Genomic DNA, 15,036 nt, shown 5'->3' with positions numbered 1-15,036 from the left:
GGGTCTACAAGCTCACAGCGTGTCGCAACGCGCCCAGGGGCGTCACACCAAATTCTGGGCCCTGGGTACAAGGATTCACTGCGGGGCCCCCATGAATGTTAACTATTGAAAAATAGCAGATATAGCTCACAGCGCGGCACCGAGTGCCGCGCTGCGAGCTTGTAGATCTGCTATTTTTGAAAAATCGTGAAAATGTGTGCCAAGAAACCTATGTTTCCATGTCAGTGATGCTCAAACTTTTTCATGTGAAGGACCCCCCATCTCAAAATATTTATTTCCAGGGACCCCCCAGAAGCAAATTTTGAGTTACAAATGTTCACTTAAAAAATACATATATTCAAAGATTTGCGCTCATTTTCACGACTTTTCAAAAATAGCAGATCTACAAGCTCGCAGCGCGGCACTCGGTGCCGCGCTGTGAGCTTGTATATCTGCTATTTTTCAATAGCTAAAGTTACTAGGGCCCCTCCACCTTGGGCCCTGGTAACTCAGTCCCACTTTCCTACCCCTGGTGACGCCCCTGAACGCGCCTATATTTCACTGACAAGATTTGTTTTGGAGGGGGAAAAGTGTGCACAGAGTACAGAGCCCTGGGGGACCCCAGGCAACAAAGTATATGGAGTTGAAGTAGTTCAACGGCCTACCGTATCCTCAACTGACGGCCGCCTAGGCCAGTGTCACCACAAATACTTTTTCCTACTATCTCCATGTCTCTTCATGACATGTTGTCTATAAGCAACAATTTGCCAAACAAATTAATTGATTTATTTCATTAAGGAAAGAAACCCAAAACTTTTCTCTTTTTTTTTTTGCTTTTTTACATCAGCAAGCCAGAATTGTTTCAAGATATAAGTGGAATGTCTATCAGCCTTGTACGTGCCAGATTTCACTGTCTGATCCAAAAGGGACTACTATGCAAACACCGTTTAAAAGAAAACAGACACTCAATATGCACACAAACATGCACACAAGGGCATAGTATCCGGCTGGCGGCTTGCAAGTCGAGGCGATATAGGAAGAGACTTCAAGAGGAAGTTCTTATGAATGGCCGCTGGTTTCGCTGCTGGTACCAAAATTATGCTCCATTCAAGTGAATGGGTTTTTGCTGAACTTTACACTTGATTTTAATACCTTAATAATTGTCATAAATACTTTATGCTTCAATGGGCGTATGGGCGTAGCTTTGTCCATAATTTTTTTTACAGTCTATGACACAAACATGCACGCACATGCGCGCGCGCAGACACACCAACAACAACAACGACAACACGTCACATCTGTTATTTTTGCATTTTTTTCCAAAACGTTGGATATATTAACAAGAACAAGATAGTATGTACGTTAGAGCCATTGGAATACAGGTTATTTTTTCTCCTGAAAAGTGACCGTTTTGGACATGCAAGGTTTCCACCCAACAGCAATGATAAACTGAAAGCTTTCTTTGATCTCCTACTATGCAATTATGTAATTTTTTTATTTGTTTGTTTCACCCTGATTAACCGTCCATGCACAGTTCCCAACACTACAATGTAAACCTGGCGCAATGTGTCTCAGACTGCTTTGTGCCTTCAGTGGGTAGACAGACCGTCAGTATGTTTTCATTTTAAGACACTCATCTACATGAATATGTATTAGTTATTAGGTTTTTGTCATGATGATGACACAAAACCTGGGGGTGAATGAATAAAAGCTTTCATTTGCATGGAGATGAGTGAATTTTTCTTATTTATTTAAGAGCACCCCCCCGGGGGAGATTTATCCTCTGCATTTGATCCATCCCAAGGAGCAGTGAGCAGCGACGCTGCAGCAGCGCTCGGGGACCAACCTCAGTAGTAATGATACTGTTTAATGTCCTTTAAACTCGGCACAGAAAGGCACTCTGTTGGGGTTCAACTTACTACCACACACTTACTGAACATGTACTCTGTGGTTCTCAAACGTTTTCATGTCGAGGACCCCCAAATTGGCACGTATTAGCCCGCAGACCCCCATTTGAAAAGACCATTTTAGTTTCAGGGAGCCCCAGTTTGACATGCATTAGGCTACGGACCCCCATTTAATGGCATAATTTATATTGTAAAAAAGCATGTGTACACTCTCTGAGTTACAGACCCATAAGGGTCCATTTGGTTCCTATAACTATCATTTAGCTGGGCCCCTGGAACTAACTCAAGGACCCCTGGGGGTCTCTGGACGCTACTTTGAGAACCAATGCTCACTATAGTAGTACTGCTGACTGGGAATGATGTGGCTCACTACTGTTAACAGTTCTGTGGTAAACTTCTTACTACTTCTATAATGAAACTTAATTTCTCAAAAAATGTTGATTCCGAGAGACTATGTTTAATGTGACAATAATGACCTTTATCTCAAGTAAAACATTAACACCCAAGTGCAGTGCAATACAAGACCGCCCATCCTATTAATTCGAATGTGTCCACATACAGTACACTGAGGTTGGACTTGGTGAAATGGACAAAATAAAATAGCCTATCACAGGGGTGTCACACCAAATTCTGGGGCCTGGGTACAAGGATTCACTGGATTATTTTCTGCTTTAACTATTGAAAAATAGCAGATATGCAAGCTGACAGCTGCGAGCTTGTAGATCTGCATGCTGTTTTGGAAAAATCGTGAAAATGTGTGCAAGTCTTGAATATTTCAAATCCTTCCATGGTTTTTTGAAAAACCTATGTTTCTATGTCAGTAGTGCTTACACTTTTTCATGTGAAGGACCCCCAAAATGATATGTATTTGGCTACGGACCCCCATCTCAAAATATTTAGTTCCAGGGACCCCTCAGAAGCAAAATTCTAGTTACAAATGTTCGCTTAAAAATACATGTATTCAAAGTTTTGCACTTTTCAAAAATAGAAGGCAGTGAATTTTTCAATAGCTAAAGTATAAAATAATTAAGGCCCCTCCACCTTGGGCCCTAGTAACTCAGTCCCACTTCCCCCCTCCCTTGTGACGCCCCTGACCTCTCATGATATTTTTACCCTATACTGTACCTCTAGAGATAATGTGATTATAATATAATGTTGTGAAGCTAATATGAAAATAATAAAAAATAAAATAATAATTCAGAAATAGTGAAAATAGCAGATACACAAGGTCACAAAGTGTAGCAAGCTTGCATATCATATCACTATATCCAAAATCACAGACAATACCTGTCTCAAACCGCCTTTTTGGCACTGTAGATGTTTACCCAGTGAACAAAGCACAAAAACTGCTCTTCAAGGGTGATGAATCCATCCGTAACATCTGATTAGCAAATTAATTTCCAAAGAATGAACAGATATTATCGCGGTCTCTTGGGGTTTTGCTCTGCCCTCTGGGGATGTTTCAATCTTCATTTTCATTTTCACTGCCTTGCCCCCAACGTTAGCAACGGCTGCAATACCACAGTTGTTGACACCGTCAAATGCGTCAATTAATATGTCTACTGTAAGAAATTGCTTCCATGGTGCTGATCTAATTCTGCCTGCCTGATAAAAGGTGTCATTATCATTTTTTTTTATAGCTTGATGCCTCTAGCAAAACAGTGTGCTTTTCATGTTCAGTTTGAGCCACATCCTGACATAATGGTTTCCTAAATGGGCTTTTAAGCTGCCTTCAAAATGCCCACGGTGGCAATTTAAAGCCTAATGAAGTGCAATAGTTTTCATTGATTGATCATTTGCTAACATCCAAGGAACAATGGCCTATAACAGTAAGTCTTAACAAAGAACACCATAACAATCCCTCTAGATTTATACTGGAAACTCATTTTAAAAAGAATACTTCTGTGTGAACTTTGGCTGCATGTGGTTGTTAGATCCACAGTCTACAGTAGGCTACAATAGCGATTTTCTAATGGTTGTGTCGTGGGTTGTAAAACAAGATCAGGGACCCACCAGAGGCAGAAAACGTTTGATGGAAAATGCACTGTAAGAACTTTGGCCTTGAAAATACTGTATTCTAACCAAATAAATAAATAAAAACAATATAGGCCTACTTAAATAAAATAGTTGCAAATAGCTCAGTGCCTGCAATACACGGTTTGCGGCAGGTCAAAACTCACCGGACACCAAACACGTTTGCGCGCATGCCTCCAAGGTCTCGAAGTTGTTTGCGTTGCCCCCGCATCCTCCATATTCGAAGGCCTCACAGCGGCCCGTGTCGATATCGAAGTAGAAGCGGTCCTTGATGGCCTTGCAGGGCCCTTCCATCTTCTTCATGGCACATATCTCGCTGAAGATGAACAGCTCACGTGGCTCTCCATCTGCTGTGAACAGAGAAGAATAAGACAGAGTTCATTTTACAATGCAATACCACTCCACATCCACATTCCCCTGGAACCCCCTCAAGGACCCCTAGGGGTCCCAAGAGCCCACTTAGAGAACCACTACCCTAGAGGTTGGGTACCGTATTGTTCAAAGTTAAAACAAAAAAAACACGTAGTTCTAAAAATACATTTATAAATCAAGGACATTTCTGTTCATTTTTTGTATCGAAACGTGACACCAAAATATCGAACCGAACCGTGAATTTTGTAAACCGTTACACCCTTATACACACACACACACACACACACACACACACACACACACACACACACACACACACACACACACACACACACACACACACACACACACACACACACACACACACACACACACACACACACACACACACACACACACACACACACATACATACCGGTACAGTATATGTAGAGAGAGAGGGAGAGAGTGTATTTTTTTCTTTCTTTTGTTCTTGTGAATTTAGGTCGCAGCAGAAAGCTCTTTAACCAAAGGCTTTCAGATAAGCTACAGTTTCTGAAGTTAATAGTTTGACAGATTTAAAGTTCAGGGATATTCCAGTTGGAGCGGAGGGGAAGTCTGCACGAGGGGTTTGATAGGACGTTTATCTCTTTAGAGATGCAATTTTCCATGCAAGCACTCAGAGTGAATGACGGTAACGGAAAACAAAAACTATCATTCTGGCTGAGGTACATTCACTCCGCAGGCTATTCAACTATGCACACAAAGTCCCACTTATCATAATCATGATGACAAAGATTATGTGCAGTGAATTGTGCACGGGTCACTTGCGTCACAGAGAGAGAGAGAGAGAGAGAGAGAGAGAGAGAGAAAGAGCGCTTTGGAACAGCTTGAGAGCGCGTGGGCGTAATGCAGTGCCTGCGTAACCCCTCAATCACATCACTCATAACAGCGGGCGTCAAGGCGAGGAAGCAGGTGACATGAAATGCTCCCAGCACTACTAGACACCTGTCAGAACGCTAAATCACTCTCCCGGCGCGCTGCGCGGAGGCTGCTCTCGTCTGCCCTCACTACTCCTGCCTTTTTATAGGTCAGGTTATATGTCCCTGTTAACGCGTCGCGAAGCACAGTTAGTTCAGGGCTCCCGGGATGGGACGCACACTATCAACGTTGTCACTACTATAGCCTACTTGCCAGACATCTTATTTATTTTTGTACATCCGGGTGTGTTTAATGAACACAGCAAGAGGTCTCTATTTGGGCAACCAACTGGCAATGAGCCTATGTGAGACAGAGTGTATATTATTGTAAGTACTTGTTATTGAGTTCTTGTAATATAGATTTAAACCTATTTACAACAACTATGAGAACAGCAGTATAGATTTTTTTTTAACACAAATCTTTTTTTCTGGGGGTCCCTGGCACACAACATTTTCTGATGGGGGTCCGCAGCTAAATCTATATCAATCTGGGGCTCCTTGGTGCTAAAGAGTTTGACAGTTGACAAGGTACCCGAAGGTGCTGTGCGAAAGGTCCTTACTCCTAACATCTATCATAAACATCATCTGTGTTATGTGTCACTGCAGAGTGACATGTGCCAGTGTCCTTTAAATTGCTCAACACTCATGCAGGTTTTGGGGTCGTTTAAGTTCGTTTTCCCATGTTATACTATAATGGTGATGAGTGCATTTGGTACACCTGGGTGTGTAAGCTTAATCATCACCCATATCCTTATTATTATATTATATTATACATTGCGACCGAAAGGCAGGCGAGCAAACATTCACTGGTGCTGCGGGAATCCGTCCCTGCAGGGTACAAAGTTCCACCAGAGCACTCCCTTTTATTACTGCCAACCAGGCCTGTCCCTGGCAGTCCCTCTGCCAGGCAAGTAGTAGGTAATGGAAGCATAGACCTCATCTCAACTCTCCTTGAAGCCAGTACCACACAAACAGGGGCGTCACAAGGGAGGGGAAAAGTGGGACTGAGTTACTAGGACCCAAGGTGGAGGGGCCTTCATTATTTTATACTTTAGCTATTGAAAAATAGCAGATATACAAGCTCACAGCATGGCACGCTGCGAGCTTGTAGATCTGCTATTTTTTTTTAAGTCGTGAAAATGTGTGCAAATATTTGAATATATGTATTTTTGAAGTGAACATTGAGAGAGGGCGAGATCATTTAGCGACCTACAACTGGGTTGCAACCCAGTCGGTAGTTTTCACCGACTGGGTCGCTAAATCTACCGACTGGGTTGCTAAATCACCGACTGGGTTGCTAAATCAACCAACTGGGTCGGTAAATCTACCGACTGGGTCGCTAAATCTACCGACTGGGTTGCTAAATCACCGACTGGGTTGCTAAATCAACCAACTGGGTCGGTAAATCTACCGACTGGGTCGCTAAATCAACCGACTGGGTCGGTAAATCACCGACTGGGTCGGTAAATCTACCAACTGGGTCGGTAAATCTACCGACTGGGTCGGTAAATCAACCGACTGGGTCAGTAAATCAACCGACTGGGTCGCTAATTAAATCACCTTCCAAACCAGCCTTCTCCTCTCTCTCTCTCTCCCCGTCGCTCGCCGGACAGTGATCGCCGTCCGCTGTTTGGTTGATCTATCTGCCTGTGTGGTTTAGATCAGCTGCGTTGACAAACCAGCCTTCTCCTCTCTCTCTCTCTCTCTCTCTCTCTCTCTCTCTCTCTCTCTCTCTCTCTCTCTCCAGCCTTCTCCGCCTCTATATATATTTTTTATTTGTAGGCCTATTCTATATATTTATTTGTTTTTTATTAAAACTTGTATGTTTTTTGTTTTGCGCCTGGCGTTACTGCCGACAGACAGGCAGGCAGGCAGTGCGTGTCTCTGTCTGTCTGTCTGTCTGTCTGTCTGTCTGTCTGTCTGTCTGTCTGTCTGTCTGTCTGTCTCTGCCTGCGCCTCGGTCTGTCTGTCTATAGACCCTTTATTTTTAATAGAACACCTGGGACCTCTTCAAGGACCACTCGCGGTCCCGGACCACTGTTTGAGAAACACTGACAACGCACGGGTGTGTGTGTGTGTGTGTGTGTGTGTGTGTGTGTGTGTGTGTGTGTGTGTGTGTGTGTGTGTGTGTGTGTGTGTGTGTGTGTGTGCGCGCGCGCGCTTTTTTTGTTTGTTTTGACTGACACAAACAGAATTATTACAATACCTCTAAATGTTATTTGTTTATAATTTTTTTGCCTTAAGTTTCTTCCTGTTGTGTTAGTTTTTAATAGGCCTACTCTCTGTGATTGTTTTAAATACTTAGTTGGAAAGACATCATGACGTTATTATCCCGGCGGCACACACTGCCTCTGATGTCTGCGCGCTGATTTTTTTTTCTTCTTCCTCGAAAGCAGTGCTTTTTGCCTTTGATGTCTGCGCGCCGATTTTTTTTATTCTTCTTCCTCGAAAGCAGTGCTTTTTTTTAGTTAGAGAGAGAGAGAGAGAGAGAGAGAGAGAGAGAGAGAGAGAGAGAGAGAGAGAGAGAACTGATGATATCAAATGGAATCCAACAACCATTACAAAAATATGTATATTTTCCTGCTCTGCCTGTATTGTATTGTGTACACTTCTGCTTTGGCAGTATGTTTTCTCATGCCAATAAAGCCATTTGAATTGAATTGAATTGAATAGAGAGAGAGTGTAGGCTTCGCGGTGCACCAAAACCTGAACCTATCCTTAACCATAACCCTAACCCTAACCTTAACCCTAACCCTAACTCTAACCCTAACCCTAACCATAACCTTAACCCGAACCCTAACCCTAACCCTAACTCTAACCCTAACCCTAACCTCAGTAAAACAGACGCTGAGTAGCTAACCTGCCGACGCTGGTGAAAACGAGCGCTCCTTGCCTTAGCTCTCCTAGAATTTAGAAACTCGGCACCCGCAATAATAAAGGTTTATGGGAGTTTAATATAGCCTGTGTCTGTCTGCCTGCTTGCCTGTCTGTGTGTCCGTCTCGATGTAGTAGGCCTATTAGGCAAGTCATAATAATAATAATATTAATACATAGGCCTAATTAATGTGTGGCACGCATGCATCTCAGTGCTGTGCGCACATTTAATCACCCGACAGACAGGCAGGCAGGCAGGCAGCGCGTGTCTCTGTCTGTCTGTCTGTCTGTCTGTCTGTCTGTCTGTCTGTCTGTCTCTGCCTGCGCCTCTGTCTGTGCCTCTGTCTGTCTGTCTAGACCCTTTATTTTTAATAGAACACCTGGGAGCTCTTCAAGGACCACTCGCGGTCCCCGACCACTGTTTGAGAAACACTGACAACGCACGGGTGTGTGGGTGTGTGTGTGTGTGTGTGTGTGTTCGCGCGCTAAGCAGCGCAAACTACACCAGGTGAAAACGATTGTCTTTGATTGTGTGTGTTTGGGAGCTCTCTCTTTAAACATAACCAAAAAAGTACTGCTTTCGAGGAAGTCATTATGTCTTTCAGACTATTTAAAACAATCACAGAGAGTATGCATATTAAAAACTAACACAACAGGAAGAAACTTTAAGGCAAAAAAAAATTAGGGGTATTGTAATAAAAAAGAAACAAAGCGCGCGCGCGCGCGCACACACACACACACACACACACACACACACACACACACACACACACACCCGTGCGTTGTCAGTGTTTCTCAAACAGTGGTCGGGGACCGCGAGTGGTCCTTGAAGAGCTCCCAGGTGTTCTATTAAAAATAAAGGGTCTATAGACAGACAGACAGAGGCGCAGGCAGAGACAGACAGACAGACAGACAGACAGACAGACAGAGACACGCGCTGCCTGCCTGCCTGTCTGTCGGCAGTAACGCCAGGCGCAACACTTATGGGAACTGTCTGAAAACAAAAAACATACAAGTTTAAATAAAAAACAAATAAATATATAGAATAGGCCTACAAATAAAAAATATATATAGAGGCGGAGAAGGCTGGAGAGAGAGAGAGAGAGAGGAGAAGGCTGGTTTGTCAACGCAGCTGATCTAAACCACACAGGCAGATAGATCAACCAAACAGCGGACGGCGATCACTGACTGGCGAGCGACCCGGTCGGGGAGAGAGAGAGAGAGAGAGAGAGGAGAAGGCTGGTTTGGAAGGTGATTTAATTAGCGACCCAGTCGGTTGATTTACCGACCCAGTCGGTAGATTTACCGACCCAGTCGGTGATTTACCGACCCAGTCGGTGATTTAGCGACCCAGTCGGTAGATTTACCGACCCAGTCGGTTGATTTAGCGACCCAGTCGGTTGATTTACCGACCCAGTCGGTAGATTTACCGACCCAGTTGGTAGATTTACCGACCCAGTTGGTTGATTTAGCAACCCAGTCGGTGATTTAGCGACCCAGTCGGTAGATTTAGCGACCCAGTCGGTAGATTTAGCAACCCAGTCGGTGGATTTAGCGACCCAGTCGGTGAAAACTACCGACTGGGTTGCAACCCAGTTGTAGGTCGCTAAATGATCTCGCTCCTACTGCATTTGTAACTCAAATTTAGCTTCTGAGGGTCCCTGGAACTAAATATTTTGAGATGGGGGTCCATGGCCAAATACATATCATTTTGGGGGTCCTTCACATGAAAAAGTTTTAGTACCACAGACATAGAAACATAGGTTTTTCAAAAAACCTTAGAAGGATTTGAAATATTCAAACACACGTTTTCATGATTTTTCAGAAATAGCAGATCTACAAGCTTGCAGTGCGGCACTCGGTGCCGCGCTGTGAGCTTGTATATCTGCTATTTTTCAATAGTTAAAGTACGCAGGGCCCAGAATTTGGTGCGACACCCCTGCACACAAACCCCCAAAGCCCCGACCATTCAATTCCAACAGACCGTATAACCACGGAGGTGGAATCCCAATGAATTCACTCCTGGCTGGCCTGAATCAAAACTCAATATCTTGCTCCTGTGTTTGCACTAGGTTGGGTGGGGTGGAAATGAAATGTTTTCCCCCACCGCCTCGTGATATATGTATTTGCATTCTTCTTGTTTAGGCAGATAAGCGGCAGTAGATACGGTCATCCAACAATAGGGGGGGAGGATTGTTTGTCTTGCTATGTAAGACAAGCAATCCCACCGGCCTTCTCAACGGTACTGGCCCCGTTTGGGATATGTAAACACACTCCCACTGCTGGAACCTTGCTGAGCGGACTTTAAAGGGATGTAATGACAAGCCGACAGACAATGCATGCTGGTTTCTTTCACATCGTAGCGTAGGCCTCAAGTCACACCGTGCAGGCAGCGGAGCTATTCGCTTGAAAGGAAACGGCAGCACTGGCAAGGCCTAAAGTGTGATATGTGTTTTATTGTAAATGAAAGTATTTCCATTAAGCTGGGATTTTTGTCTCCCAAGGATGCGAGGATAAACAGGATGTTCCTATTGATTTCCTGCCCCCTTCTTCTGAGACACACACAAGTACAATAAGCAGTGCTTATCTGCTCAGTATTATTGAGCCGGGGTCCAGCTCCGCTCCAAAGACAACACTTTGAGTTTCCCCAACTAAATACAAAGTTCAGATATCACCAAGGGGCTGCCGGTTCTCGGGACGCGAATCACAACATTTTCTCTGCATAGCAGAGCCAATAACGGGCCTCTAAGAAAACAAGAACCAACAAGAACAATGTGTCATGCAAAGGCACACACGCACGCGCAGGCGAGTGTGCACACGCAAACACAATCATTAAACAGACTACTGTGGCTATAGCGTGACTATAAAAGTACATCCTCTTTTACCCGTCCCGGACATGTCCTCTTTTATGGTTGGTCCTAAAGAAATCTGCCTGGGTTTCTTTTTTAAATAAGTTCCTTGAAATGTCTGGGTTTTGGTTCAGCGTTTATAACAGAGCAACAAGCAAGCATACACATTTACAAATACACGTTCACTGGTTCATTCACTCCGAGAGTGAAGGTGAGACGCGGTTGCAGTTTTTATAAATAGCCACAGTCTGTGGCTATGAATACGTAAATAAAAAACTCCAACTTTGTCTCATCTAAAAATGAGAAGCGAAATGTTCTGATGCTAGAATAAAAAAACAAATCACAATAATAATAATAATTCACAGGACCATGCACGCACGCACCCACGCACGCATGCACGCAAGCACGCAAACCATATTTGGGATATCTACTCAATATGTAGCTCAAAATACTGGCCATATAGTGACAAGAGAGAGAGAGAGGAAATGCCAGAGTGAGTGGGGAATGACATGTACTGTAGTAAAGTGCCTTGGGTCAGATTCAACCCATGGTCAGCTGTGGGAAGGACTATAGCCTTATTTAGTTGGCGTGTGCTCTTACTCTGTGAACCATGTTCTGACAGTTTGAAGACTTTTCAAAAATATGAACAAAGGAGTTGTAGCTTCAGCTCATGAACTCTGTCCGGTGGCTCTCATGGACAGGACTAATCGATAGCTGACTGAGAAGAAGAATACTGGAAACACAAGGAAAACATTTATAGTAAAACTGCAAAAGTGACTGACGTTTTGCTCTTCACCCCCAAAAATACTTTTTTCTATTGATTACTCATGCAATGGAGACTTGAGTTCAATAATATTTTTAGTTTTTTGTCGCATTCCTAAGAAAATTTAAATAAAAAAAGAAAAGAAAAAAGTACCCTGACGGTTTCCCCATCCACTGCCATTCATTTGGGTCCCCAACCAGGGCCATGCATTTGGGTCCCTGTCCGGAATAAAAGGGGGTACATTTACTATAATCACATTTTTGTCTTAAATGCGACAAATACAAAAATATATTATTGAACTCAAGTCTCCATGGCATGAGTAATCAATAGAAAAAAAGTCATTTTGGGGGTGAACTACTCCTTTACCACGGTGCGTCTGCCTCAGAGCCATGAAGAGATGTTTAAAAACTATTTGAATACTCTTCACTTGTCTTTCACATAATGATCTTCACTCAGCTCAAACTAAGAACGAGTGAACAAAAATGTTATATTCTGTCTAGAATGCAATACCTAAGAGTGGAGTTTATGGTCTACATTCCTATCATGCATTTATCCAGGTAACATGTCATTGGTTTGACCTCCCTTTGGTTAGACCACCTAAACCTAACCTTAACCCTAACCCTAACCTCAGTAAAACTATGCCTGAACCTAACCCTAAACCCTAAGTCTAACCAAAAGGAGGTCTAACCATGGGGCAGTCCCCCTTATCCAGAGTGCTTTACATTGTGCTTTTAAATTCACCAACAGATGCAACCATGCAAGGCACCAACCTGCTTATCAGGAGCTGTTTTTGGTTCAATGTCTTGCTTAAGGGCACTTTGACACCAACCAAATGAGTTATTTAAACAAGAAACCTTTTGGATTTATATGCAAACTAAGGTCGTAGCCCATGATTCAATTAAAACAAATGTCTGATATTTGTCTCTGATTTATAGTTTCTGGGGGCCAACAACTGTAAAAAGACAATAACTAATAGAAGGTTAGTAATGTGGTAGAATACTTAGTGGTAGTAAAAACTATGACCTTTAATAGGTAATCATTTCACACTGAATAAAAATAACATAACATAACACATCTATAAACTATCACAGGCATGACATCACAAATAAATGTATTCGTCAAGGTCAAGGTTCAAGGTTTCTTTATTGTTATATATTCTGTACGGGTACATACAGTACGAGTACAATTCTTTCATTCAGAACACGTATTGCTAAATTGGATGTGTGCTCCGGTTCTCTTTGTCATAATTCAAAAGATATTTTGAGCCGGCCTGTGTCTAACCCAGTTCTGTTTGTTGCATTTCATCCCCTCTCTCTGTCCAAATAGAAATGCTAAAAGAAATATTAAGAATAATATATATGTGTGTGTGTGTGTGTGTGTGTGTGTGTGTGTGTGTGTGTGTGTGTGTGTGCGTGCGTGCGTGCGTGCGTGCGTGCGTGCGTGCGTGCGTGTGCGCGTGCGTGCTTGCGTTTCATTTATAAACAGCTCATCGTGGTTACTCTACACTACAGTATTGCAAAATGATCTTTTATTTGTCAATAATCCATGTACGCTCCAGCCATTCGCAAAATTCATCTGCTGTAACCATCCCCAGCTTCATCAACTGTCATCAGTAACTAACTGCTGATTTGTATGCAAATACATAATCCTACTCACCCAATGCACACCAAGCCAAACAACAAATCAGCATTTGAATCTGTCCTCTGAAATATGTACGATTGTATATGAGTCAACCCAAAACATTTTGGGTTGCTTCAGACTTGGACGCGGGTTTCATCTTTCCTAGAGACAGGCTTTGCCAGGATTCATGCACGCATGCACGCACGCATGCACACACGCATGCACGCAAACCATATTCGGGATATCTACTCAATATGTAGCTCAAAATACTGGCAGGCAGTCCCCAGGTCTCAACTTGTACAAGTAAATACCAGCAGAAATGTCCCACAGCTTTTGTATTATCTTAAATCTCTTTTACCAGGGTTAAGTCAACAACAAAGTAAACTGTTAGTTTGTGATTGGCCAATAAAAAGTCAAACACTAACTGGCATGCTGTGCTAGGAGGACTATGAGACTGACAGTTAATCAAAGCTAATCAATTTAGTCCATTAATTGGAAATCATCACATTTAATACAGGTATTGGTTTTAGGGGAAACTGTTTTCTTGTTTTCTCATTCTTTCTTTCTTTTCTCTTCACTATACATGTGACAAAAAATGTTAACAATGTAAAATAGCAACAATTATTTTGCGCAACACTTGTTTGACAAAGTATAAAACAGGTTAGCTTAAGTGATTTAGTGATTTAAAAAATAATAATTAGAAATGTTTACATTGATTCGATTTTGATTCTTCTTTAAATAACTGTGGTAACTTTAAAGGACTGCGGTAGCAAGAGAGTAAAGGAGAGAGAGAAAATGATTGCCCATACAGAAATAAATTCAGAAATCCCCAGTGTTATATGAAAATTATAGCCCATACATACATTACTAGCTGAGGTTTAAATACTAAACTTGTGTAAGGTGCAGTATATTACAATATTACAACATTATTATTGCCAAAAGCATATTAAAAATGGATTTTGAGACAGAGAAGTCATATACAGCATATGTCATCATATACTGTAAAACATCCTTTGGAAAATGGCCACATTCCTGCAGGAAATCTGCACAAGGAACTGGCTCTGTTAATATACAGTAAGCATTTTCTAAAGCCTTTCTGGAGAGCTTCAGAGGCAGAGTGTGTGGCAGAGAGCCTCAGAGATACAGTAGGGAAAGCGACAGAGATCGAACGTCAAAGACAAGACGCGAAGACAGTTCTCTGAGAGGCCAGAGCAGTTCAGAGCCATGTTCTAGACAGCTTGACAGGCTCCCAATGGGTGCATGTCCCCCAGCCCGTTAAAGACTTAAACTGGGCAAGAGCAGCTATACTTCCTGCAGCTTCGAGGCTTTCTGGCCTATCTAAACTCATTGCTGACTTTAAATTGGTGACTATTGTGGAAGGGCAGGAATATGATGTTATTATTATACATATAGTTTCATTGTTTGACAGCACAATCGTCAGTGTATTTTGGATTCATGTCAATTTGTGTTTTCAGATATTTAACCACTTGAACCGTCAATACTTAATAAACTTGACCTTTCACTCTATACTTAGTCTGCTCTTTTCCCCTGCTTCACCAAAGCTGTTTGCTAAATATAGCCGATCTACAAGCTCACAACGCCTCGCAGCGCGAGGCGTTGTGAGCTTGTAGATCGGCTATTTTTTGGCTAAAGTTCTCAGAATATGGACACTAGGGTTC

The 15,036-nt window shown here is 42.7% G+C and overlaps 1 protein-coding gene across 3 annotated transcripts in view; it reads right to left on the bottom strand.

Annotated features, from left to right (window-relative positions):
* Positions 1 to 15,036, bottom strand: part of tfpia (tissue factor pathway inhibitor a) — a 73,693-nt gene that overhangs the window by 26,910 nt on the left and 31,747 nt on the right. For 2 of the 3 annotated variants that reach the window (XM_080753347.1, XM_080753345.1), the window contains exon 2: positions 4,067 to 4,270. In XM_080753347.1, coding sequence (XP_080609473.1) covers positions 4,067 to 4,270 — 204 coding nt within the window. The remainder of the gene's footprint in view (positions 1 to 4,066; positions 4,271 to 15,036) is intronic. The other variant, XM_080753346.1, reaches the window with a different exon arrangement.

Source organism: Nannobrachium achirus (assembly GCF_963921795.1).
Source record: "Nannobrachium achirus genome assembly, chromosome: 22".
In the NCBI taxonomy this organism is placed as follows: Eukaryota; Metazoa; Chordata; class Actinopteri; order Myctophiformes; family Myctophidae; genus Nannobrachium; species Nannobrachium achirus.
Note: the sequence above shows the minus strand (reverse complement) of the source record. Positions and strands in the feature narration are given on the sequence as shown.